The 21,855-nt window shown below is 52.4% G+C and overlaps 5 protein-coding genes and 4 non-coding genes across 9 annotated transcripts; 6 read left to right on the top strand and 3 right to left on the bottom strand.

Annotated features, from left to right (window-relative positions):
• Nucleotides 1-1,555: 1,555 nt before the first annotated feature.
• ASPACDRAFT_38003 (bZIP transcription factor) lies at nucleotides 1,556-2,136 on the top strand (the record flags this gene model as incomplete). The annotated part of the gene is made up of 2 exons (XM_020200375.1): nucleotides 1,556-1,866; nucleotides 1,938-2,136. The coding sequence occupies 2 exons, from the start codon at nucleotides 1,556-1,558 to the stop codon at nucleotides 2,134-2,136; spliced, it is 510 nt and encodes a 169-aa protein (XP_020060784.1).
• Nucleotides 2,137-3,789: 1,653 nt separating this feature from the next.
• Nucleotides 3,790-5,579, bottom strand: ASPACDRAFT_74067 (acyl-CoA dehydrogenase). The gene is made up of 3 exons (XM_020204115.1): nucleotides 5,424-5,579; nucleotides 4,496-5,347; nucleotides 3,790-4,358 (listed from the first exon to the last, which is right to left on the bottom strand). The coding sequence occupies exons 1-3, from the start codon at nucleotides 5,522-5,524 to the stop codon at nucleotides 3,992-3,994; spliced, it is 1,320 nt and encodes a 439-aa protein (XP_020060783.1). The 5' UTR covers nucleotides 5,525-5,579; the 3' UTR covers nucleotides 3,790-3,991.
• A 318-nt stretch (nucleotides 5,580-5,897) lies between these two features.
• ASPACDRAFT_1851427 (Ser/Thr protein phosphatase superfamily) lies at nucleotides 5,898-7,125 on the bottom strand. Its single transcript, XM_020197202.1, has one exon. It carries the CDS (start codon nucleotides 6,829-6,831, stop codon nucleotides 6,019-6,021), a length of 813 nt encoding a protein of 270 aa, XP_020060782.1. The 5' UTR covers nucleotides 6,832-7,125; the 3' UTR covers nucleotides 5,898-6,018.
• Nucleotides 7,126-7,534: 409 nt separating this feature from the next.
• On the top strand, nucleotides 7,535-9,531 carry ASPACDRAFT_74065 (senescence-associated domain-containing protein). The gene is made up of 2 exons (XM_020204114.1): nucleotides 7,535-8,277; nucleotides 8,347-9,531. The coding sequence occupies exons 1-2, from the start codon at nucleotides 7,644-7,646 to the stop codon at nucleotides 9,216-9,218; spliced, it is 1,506 nt and encodes a 501-aa protein (XP_020060781.1). The 5' UTR covers nucleotides 7,535-7,643; the 3' UTR covers nucleotides 9,219-9,531.
• Nucleotides 9,532-10,231: 700 nt separating this feature from the next.
• ASPACDRAFT_t36 lies at nucleotides 10,232-10,313 on the top strand. Its single transcript has one exon. It is a non-coding gene; the product is annotated as a tRNA-Ser (tRNA).
• A 580-nt stretch (nucleotides 10,314-10,893) lies between these two features.
• ASPACDRAFT_t37 lies at nucleotides 10,894-10,985 on the top strand. Its single transcript has one exon. It is a non-coding gene; the product is annotated as a tRNA-Ser (tRNA).
• Nucleotides 10,986-11,374: 389 nt separating this feature from the next.
• ASPACDRAFT_t38 lies at nucleotides 11,375-11,456 on the top strand. Its single transcript has one exon. It is a non-coding gene; the product is annotated as a tRNA-Ser (tRNA).
• Nucleotides 11,457-15,856: 4,400 nt separating this feature from the next.
• ASPACDRAFT_48954 (putative serine/threonine protein kinase (Kin4)) lies at nucleotides 15,857-19,208 on the top strand (the record flags this gene model as incomplete). The annotated part of the gene is made up of 3 exons (XM_020202190.1): nucleotides 15,857-17,158; nucleotides 17,236-17,530; nucleotides 17,584-19,208. 3 exons carry the CDS (start codon nucleotides 15,857-15,859, stop codon nucleotides 19,206-19,208), a joined length of 3,222 nt encoding a protein of 1,073 aa, XP_020060780.1.
• A 2,289-nt stretch (nucleotides 19,209-21,497) lies between these two features.
• ASPACDRAFT_t3 lies at nucleotides 21,498-21,612 on the bottom strand. The gene has a single exon. It is a non-coding gene; the product is annotated as a tRNA-Leu (tRNA).
• Nucleotides 21,613-21,855: the final 243 nt, after the last annotated feature.

Raw genomic sequence — 21,855 nt, 5'->3', positions numbered from 1 at the left:
CAGTAAGTCTCACTGGCGCTAAGACGAGGGATGCGCAATTCGTTCACGATCACAAGGCTAGATAGACACTAGAAGGGTCCACGTTCAGCCGATGGTCATTTATGCTAATTGCCGGCTGAGATCTAAGGATCGCTGACTGCGCAGCACATTCCACATAGAGGTCGCAGATCGCCAGAACTGTGCATTCGGAGCTTCGATACGTACGTGGTTCCTGCTACTACTCACACACGCTTCGCCCATCCAAGCCCACTGTTCCAGGTCCGCTGGCCTGCTTCTAACCCTTACAGAGAAGGTCGGTTGTGCCCCAGCGATGCCCCATCGCCCTAAGAGCGGCCCCCTCCCCCCCTTCAATTGCCACTTTTTGTTCTTCGGTCAGCTCCCAACCTGTCGGAGACAAACTTGCCAAGAAGCTCTCAAAAGCCAATTCAAGCCCTTGAGTGTTTTTTACTCTGGCGAGGCCATGACATACTGAGGTTTTCTTTTGTTCCCGCTTAGAGGGCCGTATCCGCCGCTCAATCGGGGTTGCCATGTGGCCCGGATAGACTAAGATCCACCGATTGGCTGACCTCTACCTATGGGAGGGACAATGCTCTGGATGCTTTTATTCCCACAATGCTGCTTTCAGTCAGTGCTGCAAGGACAAATGACACCCTGCCAGATCTGCTTTCATCTGGTCTGATACGATGCAGCGGTGTTTAGCAGTGTCGGGCACCTGACGAGGGAGAGGGGCGACGCAGTCCGTCGCAGCAGCCATTTCATCACAAACCCCGGCTAGGCTGTCTAATCTCTAGTTTGCCTAGACACCTCCCCCCTCCCTCCCCAAGATCCTTGGAGTATGCTTGTAGCTTAGTAGGTTGGGAAGAGAGAGGTGGGGGGAGGGGAGGCGGAGGTCGGCAAAGCACACATAGCGCAGCGCCGGAACAACCCCGTCGTAATAGCGTGCTGACTACTTACTACTGACCTACTATACAGGGATTTCAGTGACAAAGCCTTACTCATTGGCCCTGTTAGAGGCTAGAAAAGAAGACCATTGGGAATGACCAGTAATGTTGGGGAAAATTTCACACAGAGGACAGCAGGCGGGGAAATCCCCTTCTCCCCTCTTAGTCTCAAAATATTCCCTCTTTTGCTATGTACACGATCTACTAAGGTTCCCCCCGGAGGGGGCTTTACCTTTACAGTTTACGTGCCTAAACCTGCGCGCGAATCTGGCGGCCTTCCGGAATGGGGCTTCACAGCCCGAGCCAAAATGGGTCCATTTCCTAACCATAATTCTCAACAACGATTACTAACTTATCTTAACCGCCTGTCTTGTTTTTGATTAAAATCCGGTGGCTCCTTCTTGTCCCGCTGGAAACATATATATATAGCTAGTTTAGTGCGACCCACGCATTCGGAACAGCTATAGTCGCATCTTGAGAGAACTGCTTCTCTCTAACTTCTCTGTCTTCCTCTGGGGCCTATCGCACCCCCATTCACATATATTCCTGTCCCATATGACTGTCGCTTCTTTGGCCACTGAGACTATCAAGCTGACTACGAGTCGGTTAGCAGAATGAGCCCTGCCCCGGAACCTCCGCAGACGAAGAAACGCGAATCGCGTGCTGGAGCACGGAAAGTGACGTCGCTCTCTGCCGAGCAACTAGAAAGGAAGCGTGCCAATGACCGTGAGGCTCAAAGAACCATTCGTCAGCGGACAAAGGAGCATATCGAGCGTCTAGAGCATCAGGTGGCTGAGCTGAAAATCAAAGGAGACCGGTTCGACGAGATAGTCCGACGAAATACTGCAATGGAGATGGAGATTCGTTCCCTAAGACACCAATTAGCCCTGGCCACAGGCAGACAGGGTCATTCAAGCCTGGGTGAGTGACAAAGTGTATTCCTCCATATAGGCCACCATGCCCCAATTGCTGATCATCATGTTTATTGCTTGTCAGATGGCTCATACAGCACCCCCTCCGGGTCCATGCTACCTTCACCTCATCTCCCGGACTCCTTGAGCTTGAATCCAGCTTCCAGGGCGGCCTCGGTGCTGTCCACATCAAGTCGAACATCCATTGCTCCCGAGTGGCAACCATACGGTTCAGCTCGGACATCTTCCGTAGGGGAACCTTCGGACACAAGCTATGGGGCTAGGCTCGAGCCATATGTCTATGAAAGTCACATTCAAGCGCCCAACCCGCTACCGGTCGCTTCAGCCCATATCAGTTACAATCCTTCCCTCTGTGCACAACCGGCCCAGCCTCCTGATGCGGGTTACCCGCCTTACCCGCAGGGCTACCACCCCGAGGCTATTCGTGGTCTCGGGCAGGAGAGCTCACACCACACCCAACCCCAAATACCCTGTGTTCCAGGTCAACGATCGATGTCGGTGCCAACTTGTTCTTCAGAAAGAGAATCATCGGGGTATCCTGTTGTCCAGGCACCACAGCAATATCACGAGCATACCATCCCGTCACATTCGACACAACCGAGGAACGAGTATAGCTATGACTGGAGCCATCATCAATCGTGACTTTTGGAGAATCAGAAGAGGCCCAGAGGCTACACAATCCAGCGTAATATGATCCGTGGCAAGCGAGGAAATCCACTCGTCTCCCTTGTCCAGCGGGAAAGGGCGCGGATAATGCACATTGATTTGGATTAAAAGATCAGTCCGAGTTTGGATTTGACTGCTCGGTCTCCGGGATCTTGCAGCAGCCGCGAGATTATCCAGACCACCCCCTCCCGCAACCCTGCCTTCGGACTAAAGCGCCCGGGAGGTCGGCTCGTTAGGCAGGCCCAACCCAAAGTTTCGGCACAGCATCCCCAACTTTTTCGATGCAGGAGATACGCCACGAGCTTGGCACTTCTTTCACCGGCATGATTGGGACGATGTGTACGATTGGGCGTCCAAAAAAAGGATGTATGACCAAGTCCGTGGAGTCAGAGATAAGCGAAAGTCAACATTATGCAAGGCTGCAAGATCCGTTTGTTCGAGAAGCGAGGGTGAAATCAAACCCACTTGCTATTACCAAATTTCCGGAATGTGAATGGCGGCGAATGGAGCAAACCACGGTACTGGGCCGGAGCCCGGCTCGGGGAGGAACCGGTTACAAACCCACGTACCCGGGTGCAGTCATTATCATCAACACCTTGAGGCTCTGCACACAAGCCACGAGCTACCCAGGAATAGACAACAAGATTTCTGCTTGATGCAAAGCATTCACCTGAAGTGCCGGGGCTGGCGGGACTCCAAAGTGCTTGATCGAGATTTGAACCATGCCGAAATCAAAATCTTATCCCGTCGGATTCAATTCCATTATCCCCAGGACCTTTCACATTTTGTGCTACATTATTGGATAAAGACTTCACGGCTGGCTATCGGCTCCAGCCGATGGCCCCGTCCCACGATGCTCCCACGATGATCAATTTCCCTTTTGTATGCATTCATGTAACCCGCTTCCGATCGGATTAGACGAGCATCATGGGGACCTATTCTGGCATTTTCTATCGCTTACTAGACTAGAGGATTACCGGGGGGGTTCTTCACAATTGCCCACTTGCCAAAATACTCAAACATGCATCCGCAATACGGTAGTAGATCGGTTTTGATTTCCGATGGGATAAGGGGGGGGGGGGGTTCCTTTCCTGTTTTCCAAGCTAAGCCTCGAAGAAGAATCGACCCCGAGACTTGGAGTTTTGAGGAGCTCCAAAAAAGACGGGGCCCGCTTTCCCAACCCGCAACCAGGAACAATCAACACTGAACAGAGAGAGGGAGAACAAAAAAAAATGAAAAATGAAAAATGAAAAAAGCAGAGACGGAAAAGACGAGCAGAAGGCCCTTTTCAGCGGAAGTGGAGCTTAATCCAATCACGCCATTTCAATCTAGTGAGTCTAGGACTCTAGAGCCAAGCTCGGTACGTAGTAGTTCGAATATATTCATTACCAGTTAGCACTGCTGACTACGGCCAATGCTAATTGCCAAGCACCACATACAACCTGAGCACTTTTAGCGAGTGTACTGCTTCTGCAACAGCTTGGCGATGGTCTGCAGCTGGATGTTGCTCGTGCCCTCGTAGATCGCCCCGATCTTGCTGTCCCGGAACATTTTCTCGGCGATGCCTTCGCGTACGAAGCCCATTCCTCCCATCCACTCGACCGCGGAGCTGGACACGCGCCCGGCGACCTGCGACGCGTACAGCTTGGCCATGGCGGCGTCGTGGACGAAATCCTGGCCGGCCTCCTTCTTCCGCGCCGCGTTGTAGACCAGCGCGCGGGCGGCGGCAATCTCGGTATACGCCTGGGCCAGCTGGTGCTGCATGCCCTGGAAATTGCCGATCAATTGGCCGAATTGTCGGCGGTCGTTCCAGACGTACCTGTATCAATCATGGTCAGCGAATTGATCCCTGCAGAACGCTTGGTGACGGAAGTGAAATAAAAGATACGGTGGGGAATTCGAGCGATGGGAAGATAATTTGATGGGGATAGGGGGGGGGAAGGGAAATCCTCTTACTGGGCAGCATTTTCCCAAGCTCCCAGCGCTAGGCCGGTCATTTGAGCCGCAATACCAATGCGACCCTCATTCAGCACGCTAATTGCGTACTTGTATCCCTGACCCTCCTCACCCAAGAGGTTACTCTTCGGGATGACGACATCATCAAAGTTGAGCACACAGGTACTGCTGGCGCGGATGCCGAGTTTCTTCTCTTTCTTGGCGATCGAAAAGCCGGGAGTATCCTTCTCAACGATGAACGCGGTGATGCCCTTGTACCCTTGGCTGGGGTCGAGATTGGCAAAGACGATGAAAATGCCGGACTCCATGGCGTTGGTGATCCACATCTTGGAGCCATTGAGCTTGTAACCCTCGGCGGTCTTCTCGGCCTTGGTCTGCAAGGCGAAGGCATCAGAACCGGAAGCCGGCTCCGAGAGGCAAAAGGAGCCCACGGTGCCGGTGGCCAGCCGGGGCAGCCAGGTGCGGCGGGCCTGGGCGTCGCCGTACTTCATGATAGCGGTGTTGACCAGGGTGTTGTGGACGTCGACCAGCACGCTGACGCTGGGGTCGACACGCGCCAGCTCCTCGATGGCCACGATCGCCGCCGTGAAGTTCATCCCCGCCCCGCCGTATTCCTCGGGGATTTCGATGCTCATCAGCCCTTGCTCGAACAGCTGCTCCACCACCGCCGCGTCCATCGTCTCCGCCTCGTCCATCTCCCGCACCTTCGGGCTGATCTGCTCCTGCGCGAACTTGGACACGCTCTCCGCCATCAGGGACTCCGTCTCGGACAGGAAGGTAATCGGGGTAGGCGTCAGCCCGGAAAGGTCGACGTCCCGCCGGCGGGACGTGGTGGAGAATGCTTGGGTACTGCTGATCGGACGGAATGTCCCGGTTAGTTTCTTGAGTTCTATACCAGTGGTTGGACACCTCGCGTATAACCTCATACCTAGGAAGAACTCGGGTCCGCAACGGCTGTCTTGTCGTAATAAGGCGGGCGGAAGCAGCGGTGCGGGACAAAGGCCGCAATACGCGGGAGAGACTTGTCATTGTGATTGTGGGAGTGTGGTATATTGGGTATATTTTAGCTGGCTAATAACGAAACAAGACTGAATCCAGCAGGAGATAACGATGGCGGGGTGGGTTCTTTGAGGTGCGTGTCAAGGAGATAGCGAGGAGAATAGAAATGGGGAACGGGGAAAGGGAAGCCAGCGTTCTGGGGAATTGGCCGGGGATCACGAGGCCGAGGTATTTCGAGCCTCGGCTAAACGCGGCGTTCCCATGGGTTGGTTTAATCCAACTGCAGATCATCCGTCCGACAAAGATATTCATTCTTCATCATTCCATTCCCCCGCACGTTATGGGACAGCATCATCTTGCATCTTGCAGAGTTACCACAGGAATGGAAACGCTATGCTCTATTGTCGCTATGAATATACTATACTAATCTATATATTAAAAAAATAACACCAAATCAAAACAAAAACAAAAACTCCAAATCAAACAGAAAATGACTTTCAAAATCATCAACCCTAAACACCCAATCACACGCAAAACACCTTGGCGGGATCGAATTTGATGGACTGCGCAAAGTAGTACCCCCTCTGGTTCGCCACAATCCGCTTCCCGGACCGATCGTCCGTGAAGTCGCAGTTGTAATGCGTATGCCCGAACGCCCACAGGCGCACCTGCGGTCGCTCCCAGCACGGCTCTCCGATGAGGTCCGTCGCGAACGCCGACGTGATCGGACTGTCGGCGTAGCGCGGGTCCACGGCCGCCACCGCGACGGTCGGGCTGTGATGGCTGAAGATGACGATGCGATGATGCGGATCGTCACGGGCGATGTCGGTGACCTGGTCGTTGAGCCAGGCACGCTCGGCCTCGTGGGCCGCACGGTGCTGCTCGACCGTCCAGTCCTGGATGTAGTGAAAGTCGTTCAGGGCGTGGCTGACGGTCTCCTCCTGATCCTCACTCACGCGCGAGTGGAATGTACAGCCCAGGACTGTCACCTGGGGCGTGAGGCGGTACCGCGTGCGATCGAGGAGGACGAACTCCCCCAGCTGCGACGACGTCGTCGCTGCCCTTTGGCGCCGGTCCTGGATCTTCTCGGAGAATTGCTGCAGGCGTTCGCGTGTGGCCGGCCAGCTGGCATCGAAGGGCTCGTGGTTGCCCAGGACGAGGAAGACGATCTTGAAGCGGTGAAGCTGGGCTTCGAGGAATTGCAGGTAGCCATCATCTTTGACGTTGCCGATGTCCCCCAGCAGGGCTAGGTAGGGCGCGGTCGGGGTGATTCCGAAGAGGTCGTATGCTCGCGGGTTCTCGAGGTGTAGGTCGGAAAGAATCTGGAACTGTGCCATGCTTGTGGGGGAGAAGGAAGCGCTGGCTCAGTGCGATTCGATGTCCAGATCGCTTGTAGGATGGGCTGGCTAGTAGTAGCGCAATGACTTACAATACGGTCGGAGGCCAGTGCTTAAGCGCCCGGGGATGCTAAAAAAAAAAAGGTCCTTGTAGCCGCTGGTCGGTCTCAATTACCACGGATAGTGATTTCAGGCGATTCGAAGTCTTGATTGGAAGGACTTGGACAATTCGCCTCTTGGGACGCTCTTCTGTTGAAATCGTTGGGGTGGTGGTGAAGTACACGTACTGTACACATCAGGTACGTTGGGCCTGTGTAGGTCAGTTGTTGCCCTTTCCCAACCACTCACAGCTCGCCTTATCAACCGGTGGCGGTGCCGGAGGTGATTGACGTGTGGCGCAGCAGGCGCTAGGAGGCGTCGGGTGCTTATGTCATTCCAGGGTCTGACGTTCATTCATCCATCCACTCATTCATTTCATTCCCTGATGGATCCATCCCACGCTGGCACCCCTCCCCCATGACGGACTTGGCCAGCCATGAGGGACAGAGGCGCTGTGTCTAGCTATTTATGGCCTTCCTCCCTGGTGGCAGGTTTCTATCAATTCTTCCGTTCTCTGCCTACTTGAGAATTACCCCTCTGATTCAACCCTCGTTACTTATTTCACCTTCATCGCGACTGTGTCTGGTCCATTATCGGCTCCCCTCCCCCGCATTACCGACACCTTGTCCCCACCTGACGTCGACAGCCCTCGCGCTTTTTCTTTAACCTTAACCCTTCGTCACAACCGGTCCAGAGTCAACGGAGTTGCAGCCATGGCTTCGACCGTGCATGACCCAAGACTTCTGTACAGTATTGACAACATTCGAGCCTTTCACATCCAGAATGGCGAGGAGTCAGAGCTCACTCCGTCGGGGCCGCAAACACTTTCCCTGTTGATGGTTCCGACCAAGACCGCTATCCCCGGAAGCTCGTTCCCCGTGCCCTCCCAGGATGCACTCACAGAGGATGACTTCTATCTTCATCTAAATCTGCCACCGGAGCTGGATTTGGCTCTCCCCGCTACCACCCAGATTTTCCACCAGCCGCCGAATAGCTACCTAATCCCTCGTTGGGATCTGGGTCCTGATGCAGGAGCCTTTATTCGCATCCAGTTTCCCTCCATCGGACATGGGCCTGACAAGGTGACACAAGAGGATATTGACACCTTTGAGACGATCCTCGCTCAATACACTGCATTCCTCGACCGCGCACCTCCAGCTGGGGACCATGCTCCATACAACCCCTCGACGTATGCGCCCGGTGAGGGATATGTCTCATCTGCCGCTTCTCCCGGGGGTGATGCGCATGGTAGGATTGTTCTGGTCGATGAGGAGGATGGCAGTGTGGTGGGTGAGATGGAGGGCTATGACGTTGTGGAAAGGCCGGACGTCAAACCCGGCTCGAAGAGTAGGTGATTCTATACTGCACGGCTTAGCCCCGATATTTGTGGTCGCAACATGTTTCTAACATCACTAGGGCCCGTGGAGATTGAGCTTCCTTCCGAAGGCGAAGGCAACAAAGTCAATGTCAGCAACGTGTCCGAGGAGTATCTGCGTATGGCACGTCACCCGGCTTACCAGAAGTCGACCATCGTCCAGACTTCTGCGAAGGCTTCGCGTTTGATTGTCACCGGGTCTACATACCTGGCCAATGCGCTTACGAGTGGTGCCGACACCTTCACAAGGAAGACAAGGCCAAACCCGAAGCCGATGACCTTTTCGGAGACCACCCACTCGCGCATCCGCAAGGTTGGCACCTTTTCTGAGGGCGCCGCCGACCTCTCGGCCAAAACTGTCGGCCAGGTTGGGAGATATGCCCAAAATATTGGGGCATCGCTGGCCCGCCGGAACAACACGGAGCGACAAAGGGGTATCGATAAGTATGGCAGTGAGTATAAGCCCGGGATTCTGAATAAGTCCTTGATCGCGTTCTCGACTCTGGCGGACGGCATTGAGCAGGGTGCCCGGCACGTCTTGACCTCTAGCTCGAACGCTGCCACCACTGTGATTGGACACCGCTACGGGGATCAGGCCGGGGCTGTGGCATCCAATCTGACCGGCGGTGTTAAGAACGTCGGGCTGGTTTACATCGATGCCTCGGGTGTCAGCCGCAAGGCTTTCCTCAAGTCTGTCGCCAAGGGCATGGTTGTTGGGCGGATGCGTGACGGCAAGCAGGTGGTTGTTGGTACCGGTGATGGCGGTGAACTCCCTGCTCAAGCGAGTGGCAGTCAGGCACAGGCCTCCTACGGAGGGAGAGCGCCGTCGCCTACTCCGACCCCGCCACCCGCGTACAGTGCCGCGGGGGGCGCATCCTATGGTCGGGCTTCAAATACCGGGGCGAGGAGGTGATGCGGTCGTCTGTTCGGTCCCTGCTTATTCATGTTCTAATGCGGTGATGATCTGATGAAGTTCGATTTTCGGATGCCGTGGGGGCAAAGTCTAATGCGGCTTTTATGCTCACGCTGTTGGTCTAGTTGTGGTTCTATCATTGTTAACGTGTTAATGTCGCGGTCTTCTTTCATTCTGTCGTTGTAATCTCTATCGGCTATTGGCCATGCGTACTGTGCTCGGTCATCTACCAGGTTGGGCAAGCGGCACACTCTTTCGCTGTCGCAGGGTATCTCGTGGTAGACTGGTATTGTTCCGAGTAAACCTCTGTATGATTACGATTTCGGGGCAAGAATGGAGAGGGCGGGGGAAGGGGGAGCTGCTTCGACTTTCACATGCGCATTACACCCAGGTGCATGTGATGATGACGATGACTTGGCTTGGCCGGGTTACTACCTTTGCTGCGATACCTTTGGGTGTGACGGGGAGATTAGAATTTGGATTGGAGGGGCACGGTGTGGTGCTTTGTCCTTTTGGGTTTTGTTATTTTCCAAACGACATCTGTTATGTGGGATTCTTGGTGCGGTGTGAGAGGTGGGCTGCCACTCTTGCTGTGGTTGTGGTCGCGATGTGGGTGGTGTGGTGGGATTGTGTCGGTATGGTCAGGTTGGGGCTCTGTGTATTGGTGGTGATGCAGGCTTGATTCATCCCAGTGCCTGTGCAGTTGTTGGTGTCTGTTTCGTCCAACACAAAGTACGCAGGTGCATACCACATGGGCAGCCCACCGTAGATATATAGTGGACGACGAATGCCGGAACCGGCGCCTTATGTATCCAAGCGTGTGAAGAGACAGCACGCGACCAGTATACTTCAGTAGCCATGCAAGAGACAGCCTTATACAGCATAATCTACAGTTACCACTAGCTATATCGCAGACGTACATATATGAAGAATACCCCATGATGCTTCGGTTACTCAAACCGTTTATGTTTAGGACTATAGTACAAACTTATGCGTTCCAGATTCATGAGAATGACAATATGGCCGAGCGGTCTAAGGCGATAGACTAGAAATCTATTCTCTTCGGAGGCGTCGGTTCAAATCCGACTGTTGTCGTTTTTTTCGCCCGGCCCACCATCCCCATTCCCTAGACTAAAATGGATCACCCATGTATGCTAGGCCTGATGCTAGCCCAATCCTAGCCCCGCACATTGCCGCCACAGTATATGAGTACGCAGCAGTGGTAGATACAGTCCAGCAGGCGGGGTTATTGATGGCCGCAAAACTGGTACTCCTGCTGCCGGCAAACAGGACACGCCATACAGTAGTGGGAAAGTAGCACTGACCGGAAGTCAACAGAATCAATCCCTTATGATAGGCAAGCTAACGCACTAATTGACAACCCCAATCAGAACTGGGAAGTCTAGAGCGACTGTTCACCACTAAGTTACTAGGTACACAGTAGACTACGGAATATCCATACCATATATGGATAGGTGGGCAATGTTGACCTATTCAATCCGCTACATGCGCTACACCATTGACAAACAAAAGAGCCGCACTATCTCCAAGTCATAACCACACCCGCATCATTCAATTGCTTGATTTAGACCTGCAAAAGATAGGAGGACACTATGCCTATGCTCCGCCGTTATAGCGGGTATATCCTTGGGTAGCGGAAGCATTATTCATCAAAGGCAGTATGGCCGAGTGGTTAAGGCGATAGACTTGAATTAATATTGAAATCTATTCTCTTCGGAGGCGTCGGTTCAAATCCGGCTGCTGTCGTTCTTTTTTGCTGCTCACCCCCGCACTAGCGCCTCTTTGGTGGGTCGGTCCCATTGTGGTCACCAGTCAGTCCTGCCTTCCTGCCCTGTCCCTGTCTGTGCAGAAGACAATTAAACATCTTCTCTTCCAGGTTTGCGCTGATAGTGCATCTATTCACTTATTCACACCTGTTCTTCTTCTTCTTCTTCTTCTTCTTCTTCTATTTTTTTACATTGATCGCAGTGTTTCCATGACAAGCTGCAAATATATTAAGAACATCTCTAAGTAAGGTTCATTAACGTTACCAATGACGCAGTGACGAGACACCACTCCCCATCTGCTGATTCCTCTGAATTACCTCCAAGAACTAGCGAACAAGTCCCTTAGCTATGATATCTGTCATTTAACAAGACAGTATGGCCGAGCGGTCTAAGGCGATAGACTAGAAATCTATTCTCTTCGGAGGCGTCGGTTCAAATCCGACTGCTGTCGTTTTTTGTTCCTTGTTTCTGTATCCTGCCAAGGCGGAATAATATCCATCACAGCACCCATCAGTGTGAAGGCAGCTTCTCTGTGCCCTAACCAATACAGTCGATGGCATGCGCCTCACAGGTCATCGCCAACCAATGTTTAGGTGCCTAAAGTCCCAAGGTTGAAATCGCAGGTGAGCTGATTCCATTCCTGCCATTTTTTTTTGGCAAATTCTCCGAGCTGTATACTTCCTAGTAGGTAGTGCCAAATCGTGGTAGAGTGTTCCAATTGACTATTCGTCCTTGTACGCGAAACAACTCTGGCGTTCAGCGGCATTGATTTGCGAGGCTCGCTCCGTCCCCAGCCTGCTCCAATCAATAAGCAGTTCCTTGACCACGGCATGAGAGGCCCTTCGACAAGGTCCTGGATGGCTGCTTAGCCCATTGCTTCACACGAATTGGGGGTCTGTCTCTCAAGGGAAGTGCTATTTTTTATGAGAAAGGTATGGTTATGGAAGATGGTTGACCCCCATGGTCATTGCTGTTGACCTGGATGCAAGCGCGCTCTACTAGAAGGAGTTGTGCCCACAGGGGTCCGGTTTTCAGCCTTTCATGCACAGTAAGACTGATGTTTGAGCCAAGTGACCTGACAATGCGTGCTCTCAAGAGAAAGGGTCAGAATTTACTAGTGTAGTTATTGGCTATGCAGATGGTTTCTGGGCTTAATGGACAATTGCATTGAATGGAAGCATAAAAGTGGACGGAGAATATTCACAATGGAACATGTCGTATCTACGGAGCTGTTGCATGGGAAGGTGAGAGGGATGATATGACACTGGTGATCGATCTCAAAGTGATCGGTAGCAAAAGGGAGCAAGAGCGAAAGCAAAGAGAGACAAGGGTCTTCCGGTTACCGTGGATTTGCACTCAAATAAGCTTCCGCATCTGAGCAATAATTGATTAATTGAACCTTTGGGACAGAGCCGAGGGAAGGGGTCAACCGTGGGTGCTATTGAAGTAGTGGGCAAAGGGAGTGATGTAACAAGGTTCGACACCAGGTACAGTACCATCGACACATCCACGATGGTATCTATCTGTTCTGTCTGACTGTCTACCTAATAGTCTTATTAACCCCAGCCTCCTAGTGTACTCCGTACCACCAACTCAGCGACTTAACGTGACAACCTGGTGACCAGCTCAATGGACTAAGGCAGGTACGGGCAACCGGTACCTGAGGTATCCAGCCTCTGGTGCCACCGTAATCTTCCGACCCAGCCAATGACGGCAGGGGCACTGGCGATTACTGCCCAGTTGGTTCATGAGATGACGATCGACTATTATTCTATTTCCATCCGCCGCCCCCCCTCGATGAAACAGTGGTTTGATTTGCCCTCTCTTCCATCTCCCCCTTATGTTAGTTTACCTTAGGCTACCGCTCGCCCGCTGTCCACCGCGGTCTGGCTGGCCGGGCCATTCAGGTCTTCATTATCTCCCCCCCCTCTATGTTTCGGGAGAGACGGTGTACAGTACTTACTGTACGGGGCACCTAGTCTACGGTAGGTAGATGACTAGGTACCTACTAGGTACCGTGAGCTGTCAACCACACATTCCGTGCCTTAAACCTACACCGATCCTTCTTCAAAGTTGGCTGGCTGTCACTTGCTGTCTTCTTCAAAGCTTTTGATATTGATCGATTGATCTACTCCATGGATCAGTGGATCGGAGAGATACCCCAAAAGAGAAAAGAAAAAAACAAGAACAACATCCAAGACCTCCCTGGAGCCTTATTTCACCGACCAAGGCAAGGGACAGCACCGCACACGTTCAGGCCCTGTTGTTGGAGCTCCAGTCCCGGTTCCATCGGCCTCATGATTATTCCATTGCATTGCGGTGCCCACTTCGATTTTGAGAATCACTCACTCACATGCTGCCAGTTTCAGGTGTCTTCTCTTGCAACCATGCAATGGCCATTCTTAGCCCACGCTGTTCTCAGTAACTTCCTGAGCTACTTTGCCTCCTCAATTGTCCCGCTCGTATTCCAACACGCTTGAATCTTTTGACCAGCAGCTTGCTCCCTCCTCGATGATGACTTCGGAGCTGAACTTTGTTCGATTCTTGACTACTGAGTGGGCTGTGCTCGTCATCGGCTGGACCGTTACCCTTGCTCGTATCAGAAAACATGAGCGCCTCGGTTGATGGCTCGCTAACAGCTAGTTGAGTGCGTACAGTAGTCCGTAAGTATCCCGTATTCTGTAAGCTATGCTCGCATTTGAATGAGGCAGCGAGATCCGACCCGTTGACCCGCTTTTTGGCCTTCCCCAGCCAACTCACCAGTCAATCAACTTAAACTGGTCTGGGTAAGGTATAGAAGTTGTGCAAGCCTGGATGTAAGTAGGGTGGAAATGGTGAGAGATACTAATAATGCGGATGGTGCGGATGGTGGATGATGGGCGTTAAGTATCTATTCATTGTAATTGAGATTATATTAACGTCATCATATTATTATTTTGATGTTACTGATGCTGATGCCGTTGAGGGTTTAGTATTATACTTGTAGCGTCCAGTTGTGATGCCACCATCGACAAGATTATCATCATTATCTGCTTCCCTCTCTCTCCCTACCTCTCCCCTCTCCTGCTCTTAGTTTCTGTTCCTTCATTCTATTCCCTTGTATGTTATTGTTTTGCCAACTCACTATCAGCCCCCCTTTCTCTCTCTCAAGGAGGGATTGATTTATTTTGACTGACTTTTTTTCTCTCCCCTCCCCTCGCCCCGTCCCCTTCTTCTGCCTCGCATCGCTCTTTCTCTTTCTTTTGTTCTAGCCATTGTCTATTCCCCGATCATCCAGAGAAAGGCCGAACAAGCACCTACCCACCATCAACTAAGTAAAGCGACTAGACTATTACCCGTTGTGGTGAAAGAGAGAGAGAGAGAGAGAGAGAGAGAGACTAGTCTAGTAGTTTAGCTCAGTCTAATACCCAACACTACCTACACACACCCCTCTTTCGATTACCGCCCGCCCGCCCTCTCTCTTGCTGTTGCTGCTAGCTGATTGCTGCTGCACTGTCCATTCATCTTCCCCAGCTGCCTCATCCTTCCTATTCCTATTCCTCCTCCTCCTCCCTCCCTCCTCCCACTCTCTTTCTTCCTCCCCTTCCCCACCCCTCTTCTTTCTCTCTCGCTCCCCCCTCCGGTCGATCATGCCCTTCAGCGCGGTCAACACTCTGTCTTGTCAATTCTACCAGAAGTGTTGAATCGGTGCTGCAGCCAACGTCGGGCTTACGCTCCTCCCTTCTCCGCTGTCCAGGAAGTCCCACGTCGCAAATCGCGTTTCCCGAGGCTTGCATCCCCTTCCCGCCCGCGTTTGTCGCTCCGAAGCTCTCTCTTTGAGCCCGCCGACTCGCACTACCCCAACTGGGTAGTCGATATACCTGCCAGACGAGCACAGGGTCATCAAAGGTCAATTCTGCGGTGCAGATTATTCACTTTCACCTTGCTGTTTCTGCGAGCGTCACTTGCAATTTTCGGCAAATCCACTAAATTTTAAAAAGAAAAAAAGAGGGAAAAAAAAAGAGAATCAAAAAACTATCCTCGACACGAACAACAGGCGCCTCCCGACGCGGTTATTGATTGTCCTTTATTTTCTTTTTTTCTCTCTTCCTTTTGCTTGTTTCTGTTTCAGTTGTCTGCCATCTCACCTTGCCCTTTCCTGACAAAAGAAGTATCGTTGGTTGTTATCGACCTGGTGTCGTGTCTATACCAACAACCATTGCGAAATTTCTCTATTGGGGTCGCTCTTCACGCTGTTAGTCAGTGACTCCTTCTCGCCCTTTCCCCTTCTCGGTGGTGGTTCCGATGGGCCCCCAAACCCAAGAAACTGACCTGAGACAGCAGCTTAGCTACCCGACCGGAAACTCATTCAGCCCCGGAAACTTCGGTCACATTCCCATACCACCTTAGATTAGGAAAAACTCACCACCTTTTCCCCTCCTAAAAGAAGAAGTCCACAAAAGCCCCCCTTCCCCTATAGGGCTTCAAAGCGCCTAATTGCAGGTCGCACCACTGCATTTTTTTTCTTCTCAGGAAGAGCGCAGAGGTGACCTGGTTAGCTGGATTGGTCAGTCTATTTCTGCCAGAAGAGGCTGTCTCGGACCGTGAACACAGCAGGACCTAGCTCTGCTGTGCCTTTCAGAAACGAAGGTATGTGGATTACAAATCGCGCCCTTCGCGCCCCTCAGTGCACATCCATTCCAATCAGCCCACTATTCCCTCCTCTTCCACCACATAACAGTGCAGCTATGCTGCAGCGATTTCCTCCACCTCCGCGCAGCAATTGAGCGCCTGCGCAGCGCCTGTTATTAACTTCGGCGCTAAAGTGCTCAGCAGCCAACTTCATCTTCGGTCCCGACAGCTTCTTCGGCTATGAACGACCCCGAACCGCAGTCCCTGCCGCAAACCACCCATGCATCCTCCGCCGTGACCCTTGCCGCTCTCCCGTCCGACTTGAACGCCAATCGCAACCCCATCTATCCTGACCTGCTAGGCGCTCCCCCGATCCCACCGCCGAGGACTTCATCTACTCAACGAAGTCACCACGGCTCGAGCTCGAAAGCGACGGCCTCCTCCAGCGAAAGAGCATCAAGTTCGCGCCATGGAAAGAACAGAGCTGAGGATCGGAGCGCAATGCAGTCTGACAGGGAGGTCGAGGACTTGTCGAGGATGACAGGCGTCCGCGGTCAGCCTGTGTTATCATCCGCGGTCGATGCACACTCAGACGAATTGGCCGACCCGTTCCCCGACCAGGCAACATTAGCCAAGGAGTCCAGTACCGTGCTCAATCAATTGCTGGTGAGCGACCCGGCCGTGGATATCGAGCGCGAACAGGTACGGCAGGGAGGCGCGTCGATATCGCCATCGACCGAGGGTGCGCCTACATCCGGGTTGAGTCTGGTGGGAAGCGATGGGGTGGATGATGGAGGTCGCGGTGGGCTTCGCAGTCGCCACGACTACAATGAGAACGCGGCAAAGCGCAAGGAGACGACATTTGGGCAGTACATTCTGGGTCAGACTCTGGGGGAGGGTGAGTTTGGAAAAGTCAAATTGGGCTGGAAGAGAGACGGGACTATCCAGGTTGCGATTAAGCTCATCCGGAGGGAATCTCTGGGGTCAAACCCCAGTCGGCTGCCCAAGATTTATCGCGAGATTTCGATTCTGCGCGACCTTGCCCACCCGAATATCGTCAGGCTCCACGAGATGGTCGAAACTGATCGCCATATCGGTATTATCATGGAGTATGCTTCTGGAGGCGAGCTATTCGACCACATCTTGAACAACCGATACCTCAAGGATAATGCAGCCCGTCGCCTCTTTGCGCAATTGGTCTCCGGTGTTGGCTATTTGCACAAAAAGGGAATTGTACATCGTGATTTGAAGCTGGAGAACCTGTTGCTCGACCGCAATCGAAACATCATCATCACGGACTTCGGGTTCGCCAACACTTTTGATCCTGCCGATGAGCTTGGCGAGGAGATCGAGTACAACCTGACCAACAAAGATTTCGTGAAGAGGATGCGCTTGGACAAGCAGAACGCCAAAGGCCTTCGACGAGGTGATTTGATGCAGACTAGCTGCGGCAGTCCTTGCTATGCGGCTCCGGAGCTGGTAGTCAGTGACTCGCTTTATACTGGACGCAAGGTCGACGTTTGGAGCTGCGGTGTGATCTTGGTGAGTGGTCTAGCCCGCTTTTCGTGCAACTCGCACATCTGCCTCATGTCTGCCGTACTGACCTGACCGTTGTATAGTATGCCATGCTGGCCGGCTACCTGCCGTTCGACGACGACCCGGCGAATCCGGACGGTGACAACATCAACTTACTTTACAAATACATAGTTACAACCCCTTTGACGTTCCCTGAATATGTGACCCCCCACGCACGCGATTTGCTGAGGAGGATTTTGGTGCCTGATCCCCGGAAGCGAGCCGATCTTTTTGAGGTTGCCCGCCACAGCTGGCTAAGCGAGTACTCACATGTTGTGTCACACATCACCAGCAGCACAACTAAGGTCGCCGACATCGCCACCACTACAGTACCTTCAGGTAAGACACAGTGCCCCAAACCACGGGCGCAGCCAACTGATTTCTCTTCGCAGCCGAGCCCCACAAGGAAGTCCCGTTACTGGCACGGAGTGCATCTGTCAGAGAGCCACCCAAAGCATACCAAAACACAGCCCCGCCTGTGGGAGGATTGATTCACCATGCCGGAGACGTCTCGCAGGAGCAGGCCACCGAAAAGGCGAAGAGTTCTAGAGACACCAAACGGCGAACTGTCCAGGTCGAATACGTTGCACCCCAGTCTCAAACGGTAAGAGGCGAACAGTTCACTGGTACGGAGCACGCTCATGTGGAGCCTTCTGGAGCCTTCGAACCATCAGCACGGAGAGCGAGATCAGGGAGCCGAGGTGGACCTGTCGATATGCCGGCAGGCACTTCCCATCACGATATGGCTGGAGAATCCAGCGCACGAATTGGAGACTACAAGGCGACCGCTGGTTCGGCGCCGGCCCCGGTATCTGGGCACTTGCCTCGCTCGACATCAGATACTGCAGCGCTTACGGGGCCGATGCCGACATCGGCCACTCATGCTACGCGCCCTACGACTGGCGGGTCAATGGCCTCGTTCAACGCGGGCCGTTTGCCATCAAGGGGATCGTATGGGCAGCCTGTGGCACCAACTGTGGCAGCGACCAATGCCCAGGGCCGGCTGGCACAGCCAAAAAGCCGGCAATTCAGTATCTCTGCTCCCATGCCACATGATAGTTCACAGCAGTCGATTGGCCAGCCCAGCACGCAGCACCTTCCACCCAAATTCAATACAACACCCCGTCAAGAGCCGCCCAAGGGTCACAAGAGATCGAACACTGTGTCCAGCATTGGCGAGAGGCTCTTTGGCCGGTCTGGATCCATCTTTGGCGGCCGCGGAGGGCAAGCCAGTGGCTCGCGACAGCGTAATGGCAAGCGTTATCCTCCCACTAGCATGAAGGAGCCGTACGGAGGAGACGATACGCGGATGTCGATGGACTCACGACGCTCGATGCAATATGGCTATCATCGCAAGGCGAGCGAAACTGGTGTCGAAAACCGACCCCGGAGGTTTTCGCTTCTTCCGCCATCTTTCTCTTTGAAAGGCTTCTCCTCCAGCCGATCACAAACCCCGGACGAAGAATCGCAAACGGATCGTTCCACCGAGAATCGCCTAGAGCAACCCCCGTCTACCGGTGCAATCCGATCGCGTGCGCGTGCTACCAGTTACGGAACGCAGGATGCGATCGCCATGGCGACGGACGGTGCACCAGGGGACGAGATCCTCACTCAGGATGAGCCCATTAATTATCAGGCCCGGATTGACCAGCAGTTTGCGATCTTGCATTCTAACCAGTCTGGCCTATACCAGCCCACTTCGTACAGTGCAGCATCAGCGGAGCAGGTTTACCCGAATGAAAATGACCACTATTACCGAAACCAAAGCGCCAACCACTCAACGCCTAATCACTACGATGATTCCACTGGAACCTTCGATAAAGGATCTCAACCGTCAATGCAGGCGGGTCGACCTGGACGGGGTCCGGGCGTCTTGCCCAAGAACCATCGCAAGTTTGCAGACGCGTATGAGTACGAGCGCGACTTGGCCCACCGCCCCGGTAGCTCTGGCGCAGCCAGAAAAGTGATGGACTTCTTCCGTCGCCGAGCCAAGTCCCGGGCCGGGGATGACCGGTAGAATCGGCGTCTACATTAATCTAATTGTCTAAAGATTTAATTCTCAACCTTTTGATCGACTGATGCATCAGGCGATCTTCTATTGATCGCCAGTCAGTCGCCAAGTTGGTCACCGTGGTAGAGGAACCAAGAACGACGGGCAATTCGAGCTTTCAGGCTTGCTTCTTGCGATCCAGCGGTTGAACGTTATGAAGAAAACGTTGTGACATCCACGCCCACACCCATGGATCTTATCGAAGCTGGCCGAACCGACGGATCGAGACGTATCTCGGTCAAATGCGCTCTATCTTGGAGAGAAAGTTCGAGTGCGACTAGGCTCTTGGATTCCAGCATTGAACCAGCAAGAGCGGTTATTTGGATACCCCGTGATACCCACGCAGCATTCGTCTCTTCTGTTGCTTGCAGCCATCGGTTTTTCTACATATTGTACCAGCCACCGTTTGTTCCCGCATACATATTGTTTTTTCATTTCTTCCCTTTTTTTTCTTTTGGTTGTTTCCTTTGTGCCCCTTATCCCCTTATTTTCCTTTGTTTAAATTTTTCGTTTCTCTTTCCCTGTTATTATAGTCCTGTTTGTAAATTGATTCTTTTCACCGTTCAGCCCTTTCCGATCTGTTTATTCGATTCTCCGTGGCGGCGTGGCTCTGTTGGTGTGCTACGGCTCGTTCTCCATACCTATTTACATTTCCAGACCCTTATTTGGAAGTAATCTAATATTGCCTATTACCTTCTACCGTTCCTCGCCCTTCTACCGTTCCTCGGAGATTGACTCTGTGTACTCTGAATCAGGTTTGCTTTTCGACTTGATTACCAGTCTGTCGAAAATCTGGCTGGTGCACGTTAGCGACGTTCTGTTGATTGTCATCCGGATCATTCTACTGTGTGTGTGTGTGTGTGTGTGTTTGACGAGTTCCCCTATGCATGTATGGGTGAGTGGGTGACTGTGTGCCTAAGGTGAATGTACCCACCATTCAGCCAACGCCATTGACTACTATGAGCTACTGTTGTTGGAGATCGATTTAGATTGGCATAGCAGCCCTACGTGTTGTGCAGTAAGTTGAGGGTAGCTGTAGCTGTATAATGGTCTCGGGTTCCCCTTTACTTCCACAAGCTGTCAAGCTTTGTGGATAGTGGTGACCTGTGGGTGTCATGTCGAGCCATGTCATGTTTTAGGATAAGCTACCAGCCTAGCCAATGTATATGCGCATTCGGTACCGATGGGCTGCTGATGGCTTCCTATTTTTCTCCGCCCTTCTCCATGGAATAAGAAACGTGGTCAATAAATCTGCTTTCTGGCGTGCCTGTGGCTGCGCCAACTTTTTTGCAAGGTGGGTGTACGGTTCACCTATGCCGTAGGGTGTAAGCTTGGAAATAAACATAGTACGTATGTTGGGAGGGGGAAGAAGGGTGGGCCGGGGGGGCCTCTACGCAAACAATATCTATTGTGCTCTTGTTTGTCCTTATTGGCCGTTGGCTGTCAGTGTCAGCTCTGGGTTTATCATCGGTGGCTGGCTGGCTGGGTTGTGGATATACTGGGTAATGTCTGATCCTATTCAGTGCCTCGTTGGAGGTGTTTCTGATTATATGATCAGGTTGGAAGGGTAGGCAGGCAAGCTTTGTTCGATATAGTAACTTTGGCGAGAGTAGGCTGGTGAGATATGTACCTCGCCAAGGGTTGAGCTGATGCTGACAGGCATTTATTCAGCCGGTGTGACTCCGAACCAGATAGTGGTTATCTGCTAAGTACTGCTACTACATGGGTGGTCGGCGGTTCATTGGATATTTGTGGACGGAAGTGACTGGGATCTGCAAAATTCTGGGTGGTCTACTTCATGACTTGCTGGTGTTGTTGCTGTTGATGATGATGATGGTGATGTGCATGGTTGGTACGTGCGAATCAAGTAAGCTTACTTCCTGTTGGGTTTCGACGTCTGGATGATGAACTGCTGGGGCTGTGTGTGTTGGTTGGTTGGTTGGCTGTTGAAGTAGGAGGGGTGGAGGTATGGCTCGGCTGCAAATACTGCACTGCCTGTGCATGGGTCGGTCCCGTCCACGGAGGAGGCTGATGTATTGAGATTCTGGAGATGGTTGGAGCATCTGTACACCACAGATCTAGGGCGATTGATTGGTAAGGGCGGGTGATAAGTAGTTTTTTTTTTTTTTTTTTTTTTTTTTTCTTTCTTCCCGTCTTGAGAATAAGGGGTGATGCCGGGAGACATCTAACAGCCGTACGTACATAGTAATGTTGTTTAGTGAGATGTGGATAACGACCAAAAAACTAAAAAAATAATGACAAGAGTGGGATTCGAACCCACGCCATCAAACGATGATCAGGAAGCTTTTGTAGAAGCTGAATGCTAAGGTGACCTTAACCTGACGCCTTAGACCAACTCGGCCATCTTGCCTTGAGATGATAAATACAGCATTTTGATGTAATGACTCCCAAAGCCCGATAATAAGCCAAATCGTCATAACCAAAGTCAAAGAATCGATCGATCGAAATAGCTAGACAAATCATTCACATTGACAGTTGGTATATCTACTCGGTGCTTTCAATTAGATACTTGGCACCTCTCTGTTCTCTTCCCTAGCCCCTGTGTTTTCATTGATTCTCACCCACAACCACATCATTCCTGACCGCGGCAGGC

Source organism: Aspergillus aculeatus (assembly GCF_001890905.1).
Source record: "Aspergillus aculeatus ATCC 16872 unplaced genomic scaffold ASPACscaffold_1, whole genome shotgun sequence".
Classification (NCBI taxonomy): Eukaryota; Fungi; Ascomycota; class Eurotiomycetes; order Eurotiales; family Aspergillaceae; genus Aspergillus; species Aspergillus aculeatus.
The sequence above is the reverse complement of the archived record's forward strand: the minus strand, read 5'-3'. Positions and strand labels throughout refer to the sequence as shown.

Bases quoted from the DNA above. Each gene is read 5' to 3' on its own strand.
- ASPACDRAFT_74067 (XM_020204115.1), bottom strand. From the start codon at position 5,524: ATGACAAGTCTCTCCCGCGTATTGCGGCCTTTGTCCCGCACCGCTGCT. The intron at 5,348-5,423 runs GTATGAGGTTAT...CCGTCCGATCAG, and splicing joins CGGACCCGAGTTCTTCCTAG to CAGTACCCAAGCATTCTCCA. The intron at 4,359-4,495 runs GTAAGAGGATTT...TGATTGATACAG, and splicing joins GCTTGGGAAAATGCTGCCCA to GTACGTCTGGAACGACCGCC.
- ASPACDRAFT_1851427 (XM_020197202.1), bottom strand. From the start codon at position 6,831: ATGGCACAGTTCCAGATTCTTTCCGACCTACACCTCGAGAACCCGCGA.
- ASPACDRAFT_74065 (XM_020204114.1), top strand. From the start codon at position 7,644: ATGGCTTCGACCGTGCATGACCCAAGACTTCTGTACAGTATTGACAAC. The intron at 8,278-8,346 runs GTAGGTGATTCT...TAACATCACTAG, and splicing joins CGTCAAACCCGGCTCGAAGA to GGCCCGTGGAGATTGAGCTT.